The sequence below is a fragment of the Acomys minous genome (assembly GCF_964271855.1).
Source record: "Acomys minous genome assembly, chromosome: 20".
Classification (NCBI taxonomy): Eukaryota; Metazoa; Chordata; class Mammalia; order Rodentia; family Muridae; genus Acomys; species Acomys minous.
Genome location: NC_140502.1, coordinates 7,375,110 through 7,397,343, shown reverse-complemented (window position 1 = coordinate 7,397,343; position 22,234 = coordinate 7,375,110). Strand labels below are relative to the sequence as shown.

The following is a 22,234-nucleotide window of genomic DNA, read 5'->3' as shown; positions in this document are numbered from 1 at the left end:
AAAAAAAAAAAAGAAATTAAGGACTTTTTAAAATTCAATAAAAATGAAGGTACAGCATATCCAAATTTGTGGGATACATTGAAAGCAGTGATAAAAGGAAAATTCATAACACCAAGAGACTTCATAAAGAGACTAGAAACATTTCATATAGGCAACTTAAAGATATATCTAGAAGCCCTATGAAAAAAGAAGCAGAAACACCCAAGGGGAGTAAATGGCTGGAAATAATTAAACTCATGGCTGAAATCAATATATTACAAACAGACAGAAGAATTCAAGAATCAACCTAAGCAGGAGCTGGTTCTTTGAGTCCATCAACTGGATTAATGAACTGTTTGGCAAACTAATAAGAAGCAGAGACACAATATCCAAATCAATAAAATCAGAAATGAAAGGGGAAATAAAATAACAGACAATGAAGAAATACAAAGAGTTATTAGGTCCTATTTCAAAAGCTTATAGTCCACAAAATTTGAAAAACTGAGGGAAATGGGCATTTTCTTGATGGAAACCATCAAAGTTTGAGTCAGTATAAGATCAACAAATTAAATAGTCCTATTTCTCCTACAGAAATAGTAGCAGTTATCATAAATCTCCCAAAACAAACCAACAAACAAACTTGCCCAGGGTCAGATGGTTTCAGTGCAGAATTCTAAAGACCTTCAAAGAATACTTATTACCAATACTCTTCAAATTACTCCACAAAATAGAAACATTACCATACTTATTCTATGATGTCACAGTCATACTAAGACCTGAATCTCAGAAAAACCCAACAGTGAAAAAACATTTCAGACCAAATTTTCTTAAGAACAGTGACATAAAAGTACTCAATAAAATATTCACAAACCAAATCCAAGAACAAACACATGAAAGGTATCACTCACCATGACCCTGTAGGCTTCATCCCAGACATGCAGAAACGGTTCAATATATGGAAATCCATCAATGTTATGCACCACATAAACAAAATTAAAAAAAACCCACATGATCATCTCCTTATGCCAAGAAAGCATTTCTCAAAATTCAACATCCATTAAAATGTAACGACCTGGAGTATCAGGGATACAAGACACATACATAAACATCATATAAGATACATACAACAAGCCAATAGCCAGTGTAAATTAAAATAGTGAGAAACTCAAGGAAATTCCACTAAAATCAGGGTCTAGACAAAGCTGCCCACTCTCTCAGCATCTCTTCAAAATAGTACTTGATGTTTTAGTAGAGCAATAAGACAACACAAGGAGATCAAGGGGAACCTACATTGGACAGGAGGAAGCCAAATTATCACTGTTTGCAGATGATATGATAGTGTACATAAGTGACCTCCAAAATTCCATCAGAGAACTCCTCCAGCTAATAAACACCTTCAGCAAAGTGGTTGGATATAAAATTAACTCAAGGATGGGGAGAATAAACATACTAAACATGACCATCTTACCAAAAGCAATTTACAGATTAAGTGCAATCCCTATCAAAATACCTACACAAAATTTAAAGACATGTAGAGAACAATTCTCAAATTCATATTAAGAAAACCCAGAATAGCTAAAAGAATTCTGTACAATAAAAGATCCTCTGGAGGAATCTGTATACCTGATCTCAAGCTGTACTATACAGCCACAGTAATTAAAACAGTATAGTCTTAGGATAACTATAAGCTGGTTGATCAATAGAATAGAATCAAAGACTCAGAAATGAATCCACACACATATTGTCACTTGCTTTTTGACAAGGAAGTGAAATCTATTCAATGAAAAAAGGATAGTATCTTCAACAAATGGAGCTGTTCTAACTGGATGTCTACATGAAGAAATATGCAATTAGACTCATATTTACAATCATGCACAATACTCAAGTCCAGATGGAATAAAGATCTCAACATAAAACCAGATACACTAAATTGTTTAGAAGAAAATTGGTGAAGAGCCTTGAACCCATTGGCACAAGAGATGACTTCCTGAACAGAGACTCAATAGCTCAGGACTTAAGGTCAACAATTAATAAATGGGACCTTGTGAAGTTGAGAAGCTTCTATAAGGCAGAAGATGCTGTCAATAGAAAAAAGCAAGAGTCTACAGATTGGGAAACATTCTTCACCTACTCTACATCTGACAAAGGTCTAATATCTAAAATATATAAAGGCCTCAAGACACTAAATACCACCAAACAAAATAATTGAGTCCAGTCATGGGGTACAGAGCTAAAGAGAATTCTCAACAGATGAATATAGAATTCATAAGAAACAGTTAAAGAAATGCTCAGTGTCTTTAGTCATCAGAGAAATGAAACTCAAAATGACTCTGACATTCCATGTTACATCTATCAGAATGGCTAAGATCAAAAACTCAGGTGACAGCACATGTTGCTGAGCATGTGGAGAAAGGAGAATATTCCTTCATTGCTTGTGGGAGTGCAAACTTGTACAACCTCTTTGAAAATCCATCTGACCAATCTGGCACGTTCTCATAAAACTGGGAATAGGGCTGCCTCAAGACCTAGCTATTCCACTCCTCAGAACACACCCGAAATATCCTCCACCACACAAGGATATTTGCTTAACCTTGTTCGTAGAAGTCTTCTTTGTAATACCAAATTCTGGAAACACCCTTGATGTCCCTCAGTTGAAAAATGGATGAAGAGACTGTGGTACATTTACACTGTGGAATACTACTCAGGTATTAAAAACTAGGAAATCTAGAAATTTGCCTGTAAGTGCATGGAACTTGAAATGCTCATCCTGAGTGAGTTAACCCAGACCCAGAAAGATACACATGGTCTATACACACTCGTAACTGGACACTAGCCCCACAGGGATGTCCTCTGAGAGTCTTCAATCAGCAGGAGATTGGGACAGATGCTGAGAATTCCTATTTTGACCCCAGGTGATAGGGGCCTCGGAGAATAGGGAAATATTAGGACCCAAAGGGCCTAGAAACCTTACAAGGAGACCATCAAGGATGGGAGATTGAGACCTAGTGGGGTCTTCTCAAAGTGCTGTACCAAGCAAAGAGCATGCAGGCGATAAACATAGGCTCCCTATTCAGATCTAGCCCATGGAAGGCACATTCTCCCCAGTTGTGTGGAGAGAGGAACGGACTCTGACATGAACTCTGGTGCCCTCTGTTTGAGCACTTCTTGGTGGGGAGGCCTGGTGGCACACAGAGGAAAGGTAAGTAGGCTATCCAGATGAGACCTGATAGGCCATATTGAAATAGTAGGTGAGGAAGTTCCCTTCTGTCCCATGCCTAGTGGGAAAGAACATGGTGAAAGAGTGAGGGAGGAAGGAATGGGAAGATACAAAGGATGGAATAACAACTGAGATGTAATCTGAATGAATTACTTAAATAAAATTAAATATATTTTTTTATCCCTACATTCTTTTTTTCCTTTATAAATTTATTCTTGTTACATCTCAATGGTTATCCCATCCCTTGTATCCTCCCATTCTTCCCTCCCTCCTCTTTTCCCCTTATTCCACTCCCCTATGACTGTTCCTGGGGGGATTACCTCCCCCTGTATATGTTCATAGGGTATCAAGTCTCTTCTTGGTAACCTGCTGTCCTTCCTCTGAGTGCCACCAGGTCTCCCCCTCCAGGGGACATAGTCAAAGGTGAGGCACCAAAGTATGTGAGAAAGTAATATCCCACTCTCCACTCTACTGTGGAGAATGTTCTGTCCATTGGCTAGATCTGGGTAGTGGTTTAAGGTTTACCGCCTGTATTGGCCTTGGCTGGTGCCTTAGTTTGATCGGGACCCCTGGCACCAATTCTGCCTATCATAATGTTCTACTTGTAGGTTTCTGGGACCCTCTGGAAAATATATTATTTCCTATATTTTAAATATATAGAATGTTATTTTTACCTAAATGATAAAACAGAAAGATGTTTAAAATTAACTTGTATATACTTCATAAATGACTGAAACCACAGAGCAAAGATGAAACTAAATAAATTCAATTACTGGGTCCATACTTCTCTTAGACCTATTTGAATTCAGAGGCAAAGCACATGGTGGCCTATATGTAAATAATGGATATGTCTGCAACCTGTTAAAAATAACAATATCATTAGCAGGAATTTCGAATGGAACAGAGGGTCATTATGCTAAGCTAAACATGCAGACTTAGGAAATTCTGAATTTTCATAGACTCTAGTTTAACAGTGTATGTCTTGTATCTATGTGTGTAGGAGTGATTGTTGGTGTGTGTGTGTGTGTGTACATATGTGTGTGTGTGTGTGTGTGTGTGTGTGTGTGTGTGTGACACAGACACACCACTTTACACAAAAAAATTAGGTCAGGCATTATTTGAGAAGTGCAAAGGTCTACAGGAATTAGGGATGGAACATCTTGTGAAGCTAGTGGGAAGAAAATATCAGTATATGCTTATACTGGCAATGCAGATTCTACACTGCCACGAAGTATAGATTACTCTCCAATTTGTGTAGGAAGAATTTACCATTAAAACCACAGTTTTTTCCCAGTTATTATTTGCTTCTAAGATCCTCAGCACAAGAATTCCTTACAGATATTACTTGAATAGAAATGAGTATAAAACAATACTGAAAAGCAAAGATGAAGTACAAGAAATGGGCTATCACATTAAATTGATCTGTGGGAACTGAGGCTCTAGGATGGAGATCATGTGTTAGAACTCAATTATTTAACATAGTTTATTACTTTTAATGTAAGTGTTGGTTGAGGGATAAGTCTCATATAATATTTGAAATGATACACAAAGGTCATGAGTTTCTTTCGATATTGTTGAAGTTTTAAAAATCAACATTTGAAGTGTACATGAGCTGCTATTTTGTGAGTAGCTGGATGGTTTTTGGTATAACAGGACTCAAGAAAATTCTGGATTTCACCTGATTATTGGTTCTCTAAACCTGCAAACATAGGCTATGGGTAGATATTCTTTATTTGCCATTGGTGTGACATATTTCACAGTGTGTATGTTCTGAGGTTCTCAGATGGCCCAGACAATTGGCCACCTTTACATCATATAGACTTGGTGATACAATGCTCACCATGCAGTCATTAGCCATTTTATATGCCCAATCTGAATCAATAATTTATATTTCACTGTGCATTATCTAAAAATATCTACTGACATAGTTTCTATTGGTGTACACATAAGCAGATATATAAGATAGTTCTGTAACAAAACTTTAACTAAACAGCGTCTGCTCAGGGATTTTAATATCCATAAACCTGAATGATGTCATGAAACCACAGACAGAACTATTATCAAATATATTTATCAACTCATGTTTACCAAATGGACTGTGGACCTCAGATGACAAGTCCCAGGGAAGATTCCTCCAGGAATGAGGAAGGGCCTAAGGGAAAAAAGGAATCATGAATGTGCAAGTAAACTTTTCATTGTCCAGAAACATAAAAGAGGATATGAACACACGAGTGCCCATTTGTTAGGCAGATATGCATGACACTTCACAATCCACAACACCGAGGCTTATAGTAGGACAAAGATGTTCACTTTGATTTTGTTCTCCTTGCTTCTGAACACTCCACTTCTCATGTCGAGTTTCACTCCTTCTGGGTGCTTTTGGAGAATGAAGAATGAAGAAAAGGACAGAGAGTTAAGGGAAGCGTTTATTTTCTTCCTTTATGCAGTGCAAAGGTCTGTGGAAAAAGACTATTTAAGCAACATTCCGGATAAGCTGTAAGTGCCTTTTAAATTTTCTTATAGATTTCCTCACAAGTATGTCTAGTAGCTCATCTGTGCAGTTCCTTAAGAAATATGTGACTTCTTTTTCTTTTTAAGCTGTTTTATGTCTAAGTGTTTATTCTCTTACACTTTTATCACAGTTACTACCTTCATTTCTCTTTCAGTAATTTTACTAACTATAATTGCATATTTTACCATGTGGATACTCTACAGACTTTTATTTTGTGGATATCTGACTGTTGTTTCCAAGCACAGCAAGCACTTTAGACTACTAGGCACCTCTGGTAGCTCAAGTTATTGATGTTGTTTATATTTAATATGCAAGATTTAGTGTTTGTGTCACACAAGTTCAAGTATCAACTTTCTAATGTGTTTTACTGAAATTTCCAATGGCATTTTTTTCTGTGCTGTATAAAGGGTATTTTCAAATGAGCTATTTGTATGGACAAAGATAACTCAAAGGTTCAATTTCCAAATGAAAATCTAATGGTATTTAAATATGAGTGAATCATTCCAAGTGAAGGATTATATTTGATACTTATTTTTCAGATGGTAGGAAATAACTAGCAAGAGACAGGAGTGATTTTTTTCCCATAAAGAGAATAAAAAACCTCAATTCAAAAGAGCATTGCTTAGGTCCATACATCCACACACATACAGGCATACATCAATTTAAAATAATATATTTATTCATGTATTTTACATACTGATCATGGCCCCTCCCTCCTCTACTCCTTGTCACATGCTCTCTCCATCTACTCCATGTGCATTCTCTGTTATTCAAAGAAGGGGAGCCCCGGACTAAGTCACCTCAAATCATGAATCACATCATGACTGAGTGTGTATTTTTCCCATGTGGCCTGAAATAGAAGCATCACCAAGGGAAAGAGAGTAAAAAGACAGGCAACAGAGTCTATGTCAGAGACAGTCCCAGTTCCGCTTACTAGGGGATCCACACTAAGCCTGAACTACATATCGCCTACAGCTGTTTAGGGGTCCTAGGTCCAGTCTCTTGAGGATCCTTGGTCGGTGATTGAGTCTCCACAACTCCTACTGTGCCCTGATCAATTGACTGTTGATTTTCTTGTGCAGTTCGTGTTAGTTCTTCTTCCTTCTATACTTCTCTCTACTTTTGTATAAGACTCCCAACACTCTTTGTCTAATATTTGGTTGTGATTCTCAGCATATGTTTTGATTCACTGATGTCTGGAACCCTCAGTGGACATCTATGCCAGGCTCCTGTCTGAAAGCACAGCAGAGTATCAATAATAGTGTCAGAGGTTGTCTCTCTCCTGTGTTCTGAGGCTCAGTTTGGGCCAGGCATTGCTTGGACATTGCCTATAGCTCTGTTCTATTTTTATCCCTGCATATCTTATAGGAAAGGTAAATTTTGAGTCATAATTCTTGTGGATTGATTGCTATTCCCCTCTCTCCTTTAGGAGTTCTGTCTGGTTAGAGGGTGTCCTCTCAACTGAGTCACCACCATATTATCCCAGAACTGTCTCATTTATCCATCTTGTCAGAGAGATATCTCCACCCCTGCCTTATTCTTACTGTTCAGGCCCTCTGACCTGCTGCATCAGCTCTCCCCAGGTCTAACATCCACCCTCACTTCTATCTGAGCTCTCTCTCCTACATTGTCCTTATCTTCAACTTCTTCTGCCGTCTATTATATTTCATTTTCTGAGTTAGAATAAAGCATCTTGTCTGGGTTCGTCCTTCTTACTCATTATCTTTGGGTCTGTAATTCTAGTATTTTTTATCCTGTACTATATGGCTAAGAAAATACATCCATGTGTATTTTTGTAATTCTGGGTTTTCATACTCAGCAGTTGTTCTCTAGTTTACTTGCCTGAAAAATTTGTGATTTTCTTTGTTTTATATCGGAGTAGTATTTCATTGTTTATTCTCCATTGTTTGAGTGACATCATTTTTTTCTGGATTCTAGCTATTATGATTAATGCTGTTATGAACATAAGTGAGCAAGTGTCATAGGGTATATGTCCAGGTATAATATAGCTATGTCTGGAAATTAAGCTTTTTCCAGTTTTCTGATAAAGAAACAGATTGATTTCCAAAGTTAGACATACATCTATTTAAATATGCATCTCCTGTGTGTGAATGTGTTTGAAAATGAACCAGTAAAAAGATGCTCTCTCTGAAAAATAATCTAAAAAGAAAAACAACAATATGAAGATGGATAGAGAAGAATATGATATATTTCCAACTAATTATAATTTATTGTTAGTACAGGTACCAAATATTGCCCCAGAAACACTCGTGTGCACTCATCAGTCACTCTTTCTTTCACTACATTAGCCAATTCAGTTCATTTCATATGGAAATACCAGAAACTCAGAGGCTCAAACATCATGTGTAATTTTCACATTTCTGTATAATTAATAAGTGAATGCATGATCAGGTTTACAGCTTGGTCAAAACCTGTGGCCTTGTCTTTCCCTTCTGAGCAAGTACTCAACAACCACAGATGAAAAAGCTTTCCATGGAATATGCATGTTTTGTGTAGATGAACTCACATGAAATTTTATAGGTGTTATAAGATTCCATATTTTTATATTTGTAAACCTTATTACATGGGATACTTGTCCCAAACATAGGGATAAAGACAATATTTTCAAGTACAGGATAGTCATTGTATTAAAAGCCAATGACTATGTGTATACTTCTGTACATAATAAATATTGTATCATTTTACAGAGCATCAGCTGAAAGCCTGTTTCCTCTGGTTTTGGCTTTTTCCTTGGATGAAATAAATAGAAACTCTCATCTTCTACCAAATATGTCTTTAGTATTTCAAGTACCAAATTTTCTAAATGAGTCACTAGTAGAATATCTCCTTGATATTTTTGTACAAACTGACATGACTCATCCTAATTATGACTGTACCAAAGGTGTCACTTGTACAGTACTTCTCACAGGACCAAACTGGGAAGCATCTGTACTATATCACACCTTCATGTACAGCCGTGAACCTCAGCAGGTGAGATTTTTGTGTGGTTAAAATGTAATGAAATTGTGTCTTCATTGGTGCCTTTGATAAGATGCACAAAAGGGTCTAAAGAGGAGACTGGTCTTACTGTCCTTATGTCAGTCTGGTAGTTCAATGGTGTTATTCAGATACTTGTTGGGGATCTGGAATTTCTCTGCGTGAAATGGGGATAAGAGGAGAAGTAACAGGTAAGGGGGATTTCTAGAACTTTTTACACATAAAATGTGTTTACAAGTTCTTAAAAGTACATGCTACCTCATGCTGTTCCTTGTGTCCTAGGTCCTCCATCTTACTTATGGGCCTTTCCATCCTCTACTGAATGACCATGTACAATTTTTCTATATTTATCAGATGGCCCATGAGGATACATCTCTTGCCATGGCCCTCATTGCCTTCTTACTTTACTTAAACTGCAACTGGGTAGGGCTGGCCATCTCTGACAATGAACAGGGTACACAATTTCTCTCAGATTTGAAAAGAGTAATGGAAAAGAATATAGTCTGCTTTGCCTTTGTGAACATGATCTCAGAGAACATGGAAGTATACATGTCAAAAGCTGACATGTATTATAACCAAATCATGACATCATCCACAGATGTTGTTATCCTTTATGGTGACACAGACAGTACTCTTGCTGTGGCCTTTAGAATGTGGGAATCTCTAGGTATACAAAGAACATGGATCACCACCTCACAGTGGGATGTTCCTACAAGTAAGAGAGATCTCACACTTGACCCATTCCATGGTACTCTTACTTTTGAACACCACCATGGTAAGATTTCAGGTTTAAAAAATTTTGTCCAGACATTGAACCCTCTCAAATACTCAGATAAATATCTGGCAAACCAAGACTGGATGAACTTTAACTGTGAAGCCTCAGGATCTAACTGTAAGACAATGAAGAACTGCTCATCCAATGCCTCATCTGAATGGCTAATGGCACAGACTTTTGACATGGCCCTCAGTGATAGCATTTACAACATATACAATGCTGCATATGTTTTGGCCCATGTCTTTCATGAGATGCTTCTTCAACAGGTAGAAAATCAGCCAATTGACAATGAGAAAAAACGTGATCATAGCTGCTCAAAGGTAGGGTTTCTTCTAGTGGATTATACATGATATAATCAATGTCATAGTTTTTCAGAGTCTCTCAGATTATTAACTGAGCCAATTAGGACTCTTTCCCCAAAACATAGGTTTCTAAATGTTTTTATGCTGTCACAATGAATCTAGAGCTTTGTATAGAATTTAATACATAGGTCTTGGAATGAAAGACACCATTTATCAGTGAAAATAAGTGACTCTGTAACAGAGCAACTGAATATAATCATTCCTTTTCTAATACTGGAGAGATAGTCTCTTCTCATTAATTTTTACCATGATGAAGAGATGACTCTTTGTTCATTAATTCTGAAAATGGAGGTAATAAGTTCAGGGTATTGTTTTCTCAATTGATTCTCCCCAAATGTAGTCTCTGTTCACCTTCCTCAAAGGCTTAGTGTAATTACACAGAAAGAGTTATGCGAATCAGTTTATTACACACACACACACACCAGAGACTCATTTTTCTGACTGTATTTGTGTTTCTATGTGTGTTTCTGTGGGTCTGTGTATATATCTCTGTTTATGTGTTTGCACAAATGTGTGTGCACTTGTGTGTATGTGTTTATGTGTTTATGTGTTTCTGTCCATCTGACTATCTGTCTTTTTGTAGAAGTGAGCATAAGTTGTATGTGTTTCAATGCCCATGTGTGTTTGTTTCTGGTTATGTGAATGTTTCTGATTGTATTTGTCAGTGCATGTGTCTGTGTATACTGTGTTTCTGTATTGCACATATGTATATATCTCTTGCTCTGTGTGTGTGTTTTTGTCTGTATCTCCTTGATATTGTGAGCATAAATGTGTTTTTGTGTCAATGTCTCTCTGTGTGAATGTTTGTATCTCATTATGTCTCCCTGTGTGTATTTGTCTGTGCATGTGTGTGTCTATGTATGTGTTTGGTATATGTCTGTAGTTGTGTGTCTGTTTGGGTGTATATGTCTGTCTGTGCCTGTATGCTCTGATGTGTGTCTGGACATGTATGTTATTGTGTGTGTAAACAAATATGTGGCTATATTATGTGAGTATCTCTATATAGATATGGGTCTCTCTTTGTGCAGATGCATGTGTGTGTGTGTGTGTGTGTGTGTTGCACATCTATGTTTGATGTATATGTGCTTTTCTAATGTTGTGTTTCTTAATTTCCTTTCAGAGAACTAAAATTATGCAAACATTATGACAAATTAATATATCATATTGATTTCATTGAAAATTTCTACCTGATCCCTTCAATAAAATTGCTTTTTAGATACAATCATTAGACATTTTCTCCCAACAAGGAAGGGCATATGTAGTGTATTATACTGTCTGTTTTTCAGATGCACTCCTTGATGAGAAAGACCCACTTCACTAGCCCTAATGGAGACAAAGTGACCATGAACAAGAAAGAAAAAGTTCAGAAAGAGTATGATATTTTCTACATTTGGAATCTCCCACATGATTTTGAACTTAAGGTGAAGATAGGAAAGTTTAGCCTAGATTTTCCAACTGGTCAACAGCTGCATTTATCTGAAGACATGCTGGAATGGGCCACAGGAAGTCGACAGGTGGGTTGAAAGAACTGTACTGATTTCCATTCCATACCAGTAAACACTGTGTGTTTAGTTGGCCCATTTATGCTCTTTTAAACATTAGTGAAATGAAATAAATTGTCCCATAAGGAACCTATTTCTAGTCTCCTATGTTACGTTTCTTATTTTCACTATTTCTTATGTGACCTTTTGTTAGTCCTTTGAGGAGTTCATGCAATAGTTACACTGTATTTTACTATCAAAGAACTGTGGTTTTTGATTTTTAAGATGAATATGAAACAACTTTTGACCACTCATTTATAATATTTCCAGTAAAGTGAGCAATGGACTCATGGTACCATTCTTATTGCCATATAGTGATTTCCTCACTTATTATGAATCAGCGATAAAAAATTTAAAGTAACTGAGGCTAAGTGTAATGATGCAGTAAATTAAAAATCTAAAGGCATTAGAAATGAAACTCACCATTTCTTTTAGTTTTAATTTAAATTTTTTATTTAATTCATTTTACATTCCAGCCTTAGCCCCCTCCCTCATGTCCTTCCAGGCAACCCTTTCTCCTCTTTCCCCCTATGCTCGCTCTGTAGTTCTCAGAGAGCGGAACCCTTCTCCCCTACTCACTGACCCCAGCCTATCAAGTATCATAAGGACTGCCTGCATTCTCTTCTTTTGTGAGATGATAAGGTACCCCATCGGGGGAAGTGATCAAAGAGAAGGCAACAGTTTTATTTTATATGTTTGCTCAAGCCTCTGACACAGAGTCTCTAAATTGTCAACCCTTCTAATCATAAATTAATAATTTTTGATAAATATTAAATATTCTATTAATTATTACTTTATATTTTCTTTCCTTTTTATATGTTATGGATTTTCTGTCTGGATATATGCCCATGCAACCCTGGTGTATGTTGTATATATCGACATTAGAAGGGTGATGCATATTTATGGAAATGTGAGCCAGCTTAGATATGCAAAATGGGTGCAAGAAATCCATTGTTATTCACTGTATGTCCATGCCTCAGCTATAAATTATACCATGTAAAGAAACTGTTCACTACAGTATCCTTTCTTGGTCCTCTTAATTGTTGTGTAGTTCATTCAAACTAATGAAGCAGTATCTGCTTTCCCTTTCTGTATTTGGAGGTATTTGGTAGTAATACATTTCTGCTGTTCAGAAATTTGTGAAAAAAATTTCCATCATAGTTACAGGGCATGTTCTAGGTATGAATTCTGATGTGGTTGTTTTTGAAGTATTCTATTCGAACTATGGAAACACCAAGTTGTTTAAATTTTAAAGATGTTAAGTCTAGGAATTCAGGTTGCTCATGTAGTCTGGCATTTGCAGTTAACAGTCCCTCTCAGAGCGATGAGGGGAATCATTGTTATGCAGAGGAACACAGGATCTGAAGTTTAGCTACTGAGATACACACGCACTCGATGGCAGCAGTGATTTCTCATGTGTGTTCCAAACACAGCTTGATTAGGCATTACAAAAACATGCACCAGAATAATACACAATACTAAAAAAATATGGAACCATTGCTCTGCTTCCAGATATGCATATCAGGACACATGCAGAAGCAAACAAACATAAAAATGATGATATCAAATCTACCTAGCTCAAAATGTTACAGTCATAGTCTTAAATGAGAGTATGTTCAATGATATGCTAAATACATAATTCAAAGAATGATTATTAGAATGCTCTATGATAAGTGAAGAGACATAAATTTCCTCTGGAAAAATAAGAGGGATCACAAGAACTACCAAAAAATAAGTCACTGAAAAAGCTTGAGAAAAAGAAATTTCAGGAAAGTACAAAATAATAAAAATACTCAAACAGAAAATATGTAAAGGAAAATCAAATAAATGAAATAAAAATCGAAGTAAATAATCTCAGCAAGACAATAGTTCAAGATAAAGACAGGATGGCAAAGCTTGAATATTATGCATAAGTATTAGAAAAATCAGACTATAAAAAATAAAACAAAACTAAGATTAAAAATATAGGAGACTTGAGTATTTCTGATCAGAAGATCAGAATTTCAGTCCAGATCACAAGAGGAAAAGATGGAAACACTCAACTCATCAACACTACATCCAGTATAATGTAATCATAAATTTCAAGTGAGATGTGTTCCCATCGAGATACAACAGTCATTTACATAGCAAAGATTGAAAATCAGTAAATGAACAACCCTTGCCATATTTAACATAAAAATTATATTGTAAGAAAGACATACACTTGAAGCCTGCAGTACAGAATACTGTGTCATAGCAAGTTCCCATCTGTATATCAGTCAATGTCACCATGGACATTCTTACAGGAGGAGAGTAAGAGTGATGTATTTCAAACATTTAACAGCCAGCCACAGTAACTATGAACAGAAAAGTTATTCCTCATAATAGAAGGATACAGAACAGAGTTAAATAATAGACACAATCACAGGAATTTAGAAGCACTGAACAATTTCCATGAAAGATGCTAGTTGAACCACTTCACATGATGAATACAAGGATCAAAGGAACACATAGAAAGCACTAAGCTCCTGAGGAAAGCAACTATTACAAAACTATCAAGTACTACAATATCAACAACTAGATAATATTCACAAAATAATCTACAGTAATAATTTATTGTTAATGTTCACATTCTCTAATAAAAATCCACAGACAACAAGATTGGTTCAGTAAAACAACAAAAACACCCCAACACTTTTTTTGTTACTCAATGGGAAAAATGATATTTTTAACCTGAATGGAATCCGTCTATAAAAATGTGGGTGATACATCATTATGAAGTGAAACAAACAAACAAACAAAGGAACAAACAAACAAAATCCATGTAAACAATCACTTTGATGGACATGGTTGGAAAAATTCTGACGTATACACATATCAAGGCAATTCAACAACACACCAGAATGTTTGTTCGCTATACCCAAGTGTATTTCATTCAATAAATGCAATCATGATTCCAAAATGCAGATAAGTTCAATGAGATAAATCATGTAAATACATTCTAAGATGGAATTATATGATTATACAAAAATATTCAAAAATGGATTATAAAGAAATCCATCATCTATTCAAGTAAAAAAACCATGTTGGAATACAAAGAACAGGTAATATCTTGATAGAATAGGATTTTTAATGCAGCCTGAAAGCATTGTACTACATGCAGAGAAAAACATAAAAATTGAATTAAAATAAGAATGAAGCCAGGTATGTGTGGTGCATGTGTTAATCCAAACAGTTTATAGGCAGATTTAGAAAATTCTCTGTTGATAGGTGACCAGTTTTGACTAGATAGCTAATCCAAGGCTGGCAGTGTGACATAGAGACCATGGCTTAAAATATTGAATAGACATTTGGCAGCAATATGCACTGTCTCCACTCTTTTTCCAGATGGTCATTAAAATATTACCAAGTGCCTAGCTGGAGATTGGGATAGATACTGGGACTTCCTACTGGTACCCTATGTGAGAGAGGTAAGGATGAATAAGGAAATAGAAGGACCCAGAGGATCCTAGAAACCTACAAGGAGACAGTTAAGGCTGGCAGATCTGGACCCAGGTGGGTCAGCTAAAAATACTGTACCAACAAAGGACAATGCATGTAGTAAGCATAGACCCCCTATCCAGATCTAGCCAATGGATACCACTTTCTCCACAATTGTGAGGATAGCAGGGACTGACTCAGACATGAACTATGGTGACCCCTTACTTAACCACTTCCTCTTGGTGGGGAGACTTGTTAATGTTCAGAGGAAAAGTTAACAGCCTCCCAGGAAGAGACCTGAGAGGCTGTGATCTTATCGTGCAGGATAGGGTCCCTTTCTGTCACAAACCTCAGGGAAGGGAATGGGATGAAAGTGGGAGGGATGGGGAATTGGAAGATACAAATGAGGGGATAAAAATGAGATTTAATCTGAATGAATTACTTAAATAAGGAAATTTTTACCATGTACCAAAACAACTGTGAAAATATATTTTAAAAAGAGAGAATGTGTCCAATTATAAGTGAGTATATACCATTTGAGTCTTTCTGCTTCTGGGTTAAGCCATTCAGTATGATAGTTTCTAGTTCCATACATTCGTCCACAAATTTCAAGAATTCCTTCTTTTTAATAGCTGAGTAGTATTCCATAGTGTAGATGTACCACAGTTTCTTTATCCATTCTTCTACAAAGAAACCCTTAGGCTTTTTCCAGGTTCTGGCTATTATGAAGAAGGCTGCTGTGAACATGGTTGAGCATATGCCCTTGTTGTGTGCTAGGGCACCTTCTAGGTATATTCCAATGAGTGGAATTGCTGGGGCTTAAAGAAGCCCTATTCCCAGTTTTTTGAGATAGATTTCCAAAGAGGTTGTTTATGTTGGCAATCCCATCAGCAATAAAGAATTGTTTCTGTTTCTCCACATCCTCACCAGAATGTGATATCACTAGAATTTTTGATCTTAGCCATTTTGATGGGTGTAATATGGAATCTCAGAGGTGTTTTGATTTGCATTTCCCTGACGACTAAAGGCATATATACTCACTTATAACTGGACACTAACCCAAGGGGCATGTCCCATGAAAGTCTTCCCTTACCAGGAAAACGGGATAGATGTGAAGACATCCTCTTGGGACTCTAGGTAAGAGAAGTATTGGAGAATGGCGAAATAGAAGGATCCAGATGGTCCTAGAAACCTACAAGAAGAACATCATGATGGATGGATCTGGGCCCAGGGGTTCTGTCCAAACTATGGCACCAAGCAAGGACAATATGTGCAGTAATCATCAAACCCCTACCCAGATCTAGACAATGGACAGCACATTCTCCACAGTTCAGTGAGGAGCAAGGACTGACTTTCACATGAACTCTGGTGCCCCATATTTGACCACATCCCTTTGATGGGGAGGCCTGGTGGCACTCAGAGGAAAGATACCAGGATATCAAGAAGAGACTTGATACCCTATGATCATATATAGGGAGAGTAGGTCCCCCTCACTCACAGACATAGGGGAGGGGACTAGATTGAAAGTGGAAGGGATGGAGGATTAGGAGGATACAAGGGATGGGATAACAATTTAGATGTAATATCAATAAATTAATAGAACAAGTAAAAAAAGAGAGAAAGTAATGTTCCCTGTTTTAGATAGGGAATTGAGGTATCCCAATGCTACAGAGTAAGACCCTGTTTCACAACCACCACACCCAAGGGAAGCATTCTAGTTAAGTGTGTATGTGGAGAACATGAGATGAATCTGTGTACCAGTGACAATGTGGTTTTCACATACACCTTAATACTGAATGAAGGATTCAAAAGAGCATGCAACACTCAGCAAATTTCCTTTTAAAAACATATTTATTAATTTATTCATATTACATCTCAATTGTTATCCCATCCCTTGTATCCTCCTGTTCCTCCTTCCCTCCTTTTTCCCTCCTCCACCTCTCCCTTATGACTGTAAGTCAGAGGGACCATACTCATAGGGTATCAAGTGTCTTCTTGGTATCCCTATCAGCAGATTTCTAATTCTTCTTACAGAGCCCCATCATAAAGTTCAGTGTAATAAAAACATACCTTTCTTTAACCTAAGAAAACCTTCAATTAACATCAAACAAACTATCTTTTACTCTGGTTCCCACAGTATCTATAGGCTCCTTAAGGTCTTCTCACTTCAGGAAACACATCACATTACAGCTTCTTACATATCAACTCAGCACTTTGTCACTAGGATTGTTTTTTCAAACGTGTTTTTCTTTAAATTAAGTTTGTGAAGATTTGCAGTCTTAATTTATTGGAAGATGTGTTTGTTATTTAAGACTTGAGGAGATATTTCCCCTGTTTTAGATGTGCTTTCATCATTTCTTGCAAAGTCGTTGCTTTGTTTAAATTTTGGCCATGAGCATAGTGAGGAAGAAAGGTTGTTTTGGATCATGTGTTATAAGCAAGGGAAGACAAGGACGGAACTTGGAGACTGAAATTAAAGCACAGGCCTTTGAGAGAACACTGCTTACTGGTTTGCTCTGTGTCATTTCTCACACATGCTTGCCTAGCAACAGCATTGTCTTTAGTAGACTGGGCATGCGTACAATGAATACCGAATAATAAAATGTATTAGCATTAGAAAGAAGGTTATTCTGATAGAGAAAATTTCTCAGGTAAGGTTCATTCCATGTTCTTTATGTTTTTACTGTACTTTGGGTCAGCTTGGTGAAAATCAACAAGAAGACCAGGTGGCATCTCTGTAGTGTTTGCACAATGTACTTTAAACTTCCATTTCCATAATGTCTAAGATTTTGTAAAGTGCTCAACTTTTCATCAACTTGTTTTAATATATTCACACACTTGCCATTATACAAAGTACCCAGTGACATGTGGTTCCTCAGCTTCTGTATATAAAATAAGCTTATTGATATCTCAACATGCTAATGTAATATATGTAATATGGCTGAAGTAGGTAAAACTCAATATGTATCCTATTTCCTCAGATGGTGCCCTCTGTATGCAGTGCTGATTGTGGTCCTGGATTCAGAAAATTCAGGCAGGAGGGAATGTCTCTTTGCTGTTTTATTTGTATCCACTGCCCAGAAAATGAAATTTCTAATGGAACAAGTGAGTGTTTACTGCTGTGATAAACTTTACATTGATAATCCTCTCCATCAACAAAGGCATGCTGAAGGAGTCTAAATGGCAACTACAAAAATATAATATACCATTTTCTCCATTAGCAGTCACAGGAATACCAATATTAACAATGTCTTAACCACCACCACGACCACAACAAAAACCCTTTTGCCTAGTTTTACATTTTCATTCATTTTCTGTCACATCATATTTTCTCAAAGAAATAAAATCAAAGTGCAGTGTGAGCACATAGTGCATGAGATCTGTTCTGTTTATTAATTTCCCCTATAACTACATGCATAAAAGATTCCAGTCGTGAATGTTCAAAATGTGAATTTATTCTTTTTCCATGTATGTATGTGTCCCTACATATGTTTATGTACCCTTATATGTACAGGATCTAACAGAGGACAGAATATCGCACCAGATCTGATGGACTGTGTAATGGAGGTCCTAGAAAACAAGTCTTTATCCGTAGATAAATTAGAGTAGTGATAAAATAATTACTTGTAAAATAATTGGAAATGGCTGAGTATAAGACAAAATTTGTGTGATTCATAGAGGCTCATTTTCTTTCCCCCTTCTTAATTATAATTTATTCTGATTACATCTAAATTGTTATTCCCTTACCCATTTTCAAATGTGTGATGTGAATTGTTTCTAGGAAGGTGAAGATAATTGTTTACACATGGTGTACAAAATATAACAAGTCTTATATATCAAACATTTTATAAATGACACTCAATTAATAATTTCATGATAATAGATTAGAACAGTTTTGTAATGAAAGCAATTTATGCAAATATTCACATTTTATTGCAAGCTACAGAGCCAGTTTAAGATAATGATTATCTATTTATTCTTGGCTAAATGCAAATGGACAATGAATGGTTTTTCCAACATTTGCCTGTGATACTATGCAATAAAATTTAAGTTCTTAAAATACATTTCTGGCCAATAATATGGCTCTACATTTAAATCATTTGCCACTAAGACTGATAGCTGGAGTTCACCCCCAGGACTCATATACTGAGAGGAGGCAAAGAACTCTTAGAAATGCCTTCTGAGATCTATGCACTCAAATAACATCCAGAATGATTAAACAAACTGTAATAAAATCGTTTTCAAGGTTAAAATGAATAAGAACGAAGGTAATTAAATCAATAAATAGAACAAGATTAATACTCTTTATAGGTGTTCATGTGCATTGTGAGTGTATTTGTACATAAGGGCAGATGAAGGTGAGCAACAACTAATACCTCTATAGTTAATTTGCAGCTAATTGTGAAACACCTCATATGAGTTCTGGGCACTGAACTCAGATTTTCTGTAAGAACAGGACATTCTCTTCATAGTTCAGCTAACTTTCCATCACTTCAGGCAAAATAGCTAGTTACAATTGACCATCAATCAATTGTTCTACATAAAAAGATTTAAAAACCAGGAAGCACATCTTAACTCTGTGCAACTATCTAATGAATCAGCACAATTCCAATGAAATTGCCTACCATTGCCATTTCAGAAGAGCATATTATGAGTGAAGTTGTATGTTCCACATAAAAAAATGTGGGTGTGGTGGCACATGCCTTTAATCCCAGCACTTGGGATGCAGAGGCAGGTGGATCATGGTGAGTTTGAGACCAAACTGGTCTATACAATGCTTCCAGAACAGCCAAGGCTACACAGAGAAATGCTGTCTTGAAAATAATCTGGGCCACTTTTGTATGTGGGTTTTGTTTTATTACTTCCATGCTGCTTATCGATGTAAAATTTACCTCAGAGTCTATTCACAGAGTTTGAGTCCCATAGAGATTGAAATGAGGGTAGCAGGAAGATGCTGAATGCTTCCCATGAAGGTGGAGTCAAGATGAAGGGCTCTGTGGTGCTCAGTCTGTAGAGAGGTTTCTCTCTTCAGTGATAGATTTAGTGCTTCTCATGATCAAGGCTCAGGGACTCTTTGTCCATACCACCAGGTTAGAACATAAAAAAGGACACATTAATCATTATTTTTTATTTCTTACAAATTTCAAACCTTTAAATTGCATTTATATACCAGGAAAATTTACTTCTCACACTCACATTCCTATTTCTAACAAATGATTACCATGTATGAGCATATATCTTACATTTATTTGGACACCCAAATATAAATACACACATGAGTGTGTGTGTGCATGCACACACACACACACCCCTAAGGATTTCTTTTCCTGTTCCTTAGATAACATTATGTTTAGGCTGTGAACTAGAAAAGCTGTCACTTTTCTTCCCCAAGCAGAACTCAGTCTCCATCTCTCATAAAGCATTAAATGAACAGTCAGTGAACTCAGGAGGCACCGAGTGCATGGGAACGGAGATTTTAAAAGACACTCAGTTACACTGTGTTTAGTGCATTTAGATTTTGTGAATTTGCCAGACACAGCCATTTCATGACAGCATCCAGAATGATGTACAAAATCTGCTTTCTGAGGACATGGTAAATCATCAACACTGTTAAATAGACAAACTTTGGATTGTTTTTCTCTATAAAAATAATAAGAATTACTAAATAGAAGCATTGTTATATAACAATTTCCTTCAATTACATTATCAGCAATAAAATGAAGGTATTGCAAAGCTTTTCCAATAGAGTTATTGAAATGTCTTGTCAATAAACTGCTGAAGCTGTACTAATGAATCTGTCCTTTCTCATTAGACATGGAGCAGTGTGTGAAGTGTCCAGAGGACCAGTATGCCAACACAGAGCAGAATCACTGCATCCACAAAGCTGTGATCTTTCTGAGCTATGAAGACCCCTTAGGGATGGCCCTGGCCATAATGGCCTTGGGCTTCTCTGCCCTCACAGCTCTGGTTCTTGGAGTATTTTTGAAACACAATGACACAGCCATCGTGAAGGCCAATAACCGTGCTCTCAGCTACATCTTACTCGTGTCACTCATGTTCTGTTTCCTCTGTTCCTTGCTCTTCATTGGCCGTCCAAACTCAGTCTCCTGCATCCTGCAGCAAATCACATTTGGAATTGTTTTCACTGTGGCTATTTCCACTGTGTTGGCCAAAACAATCACAGTGGTTCTGGCTTTCAAAGTCACAGCTCCTGCACGAAGGATGAGGTACATTCTGGTTTCAGGAACTCTTAACTACATCATTCCTCTCTGTACACTCATCCAAATTATTCTCTGTTCAATCTGGTTAGTAGCTTCACCCCCCTCTGTTAATACTGATGCACACTCTGAGCATGGCCAGATTATTATTGTCTGCCACAAGGGTTCTGTTATAGCATTTTACTGTGTCCTAGGATACTTAGGCTTCCTGGCCCTGGGAAGCTTCATTTTGGCTTTCTTGGCCAGGAACCTGCCTGACACATTCAATGAAGCCAAGTTCTTGACCTTCAGCATGCTGGTGTTTTGCACTGTGTGGATCACTTTCCTCCCTGTCTACCATAGCACCAAGGGCAAGGTCATGGTGGCTGTGGAGATTTTTTCCATTTTGTCTTCCTGTGCAGGCATGCTGGGATGCATCTTTGTTCCCAAGTGCTACATCATTTTATTAAGGTCAGACAAAAATTCTCTTCAAAAGATCAGGGAGAAATCATATTCGTAAGGTTGTATAGCATGAATATTTTGTGTTAAATTATTTGATTTATTCAACTTTTAACCTGATTGCAGAATCCACCCTTACTCTCCTTCTATTCCTACCCTTCCTGCCTTTCTTCATCCTTTCTTCGTTATGCCTCAGATTAGTGATCAAAACTCTGGCATCACAATCCATGTCAGTAACAGCACCTGTACTTCTTCCTAGAGGAGCCACATGAAGCCTGATCTGTCCATCCTCTACATACGTGTATTTGGCATATGTCCAGTTCATTCATTGTCCTTGGTTGTTTCCTCAGTCTCAGGAACCCTCTTTGTGCCCTGGATGGCTGGCACTTTTGGTCTTTTTGTGGAGCTCCTCCATCTCAAGTCCATTTCTCCTTCCTCCCACTGTTCCTCAAGACTCCCTGTTATCATGGAATGTTTGGCTGTGGTTCTCAGCATTTGTTTTCAACCTGTGTTTAGCAGAACCTCTCAGAGGACAACACAGTTAGGCTTCAGTCTACAAGCACAGCAGAGTATCATTAATAATGTCAGGGGTTGGCTCTGTCCAGAGACTGATTCTTGGCTTGTGCCAGGTAGTCTGACTGGTAAATGAAATCTAACTGAGAAATATGAAGTTGGTACAAAACCACCAAATATTGGGCTGCAGAGCATGATCTGGCTCTTCTTAGGATGTTGCTCA

General features: G+C 37.0%; 1 protein-coding gene across 1 annotated transcript in view; it reads left to right on the top strand.

The window, feature by feature from the left end:
- LOC311590872 (vomeronasal type-2 receptor 116-like) overlaps nucleotides 1–21,559 on the top strand; it is a gene marked incomplete at both ends in the record, with an annotated part of 41,737 nt that extends 20,178 nt beyond the window's left edge. The window contains 5 exons of the mRNA XM_084770173.1: nucleotides 8,509–8,699; nucleotides 8,988–9,800; nucleotides 11,213–11,356; nucleotides 17,824–17,947; nucleotides 20,655–21,559. Of these exons, the coding sequence (XP_084626299.1) occupies nucleotides 8,509–8,699; nucleotides 8,988–9,800; nucleotides 11,213–11,356; nucleotides 17,824–17,947; nucleotides 20,655–21,559 (2,177 nt within the window). The remainder of the gene's footprint in view (nucleotides 1–8,508; nucleotides 8,700–8,987; nucleotides 9,801–11,212; nucleotides 11,357–17,823; nucleotides 17,948–20,654) is intronic.
- Nucleotides 21,560–22,234: the final 675 nt, after the last annotated feature.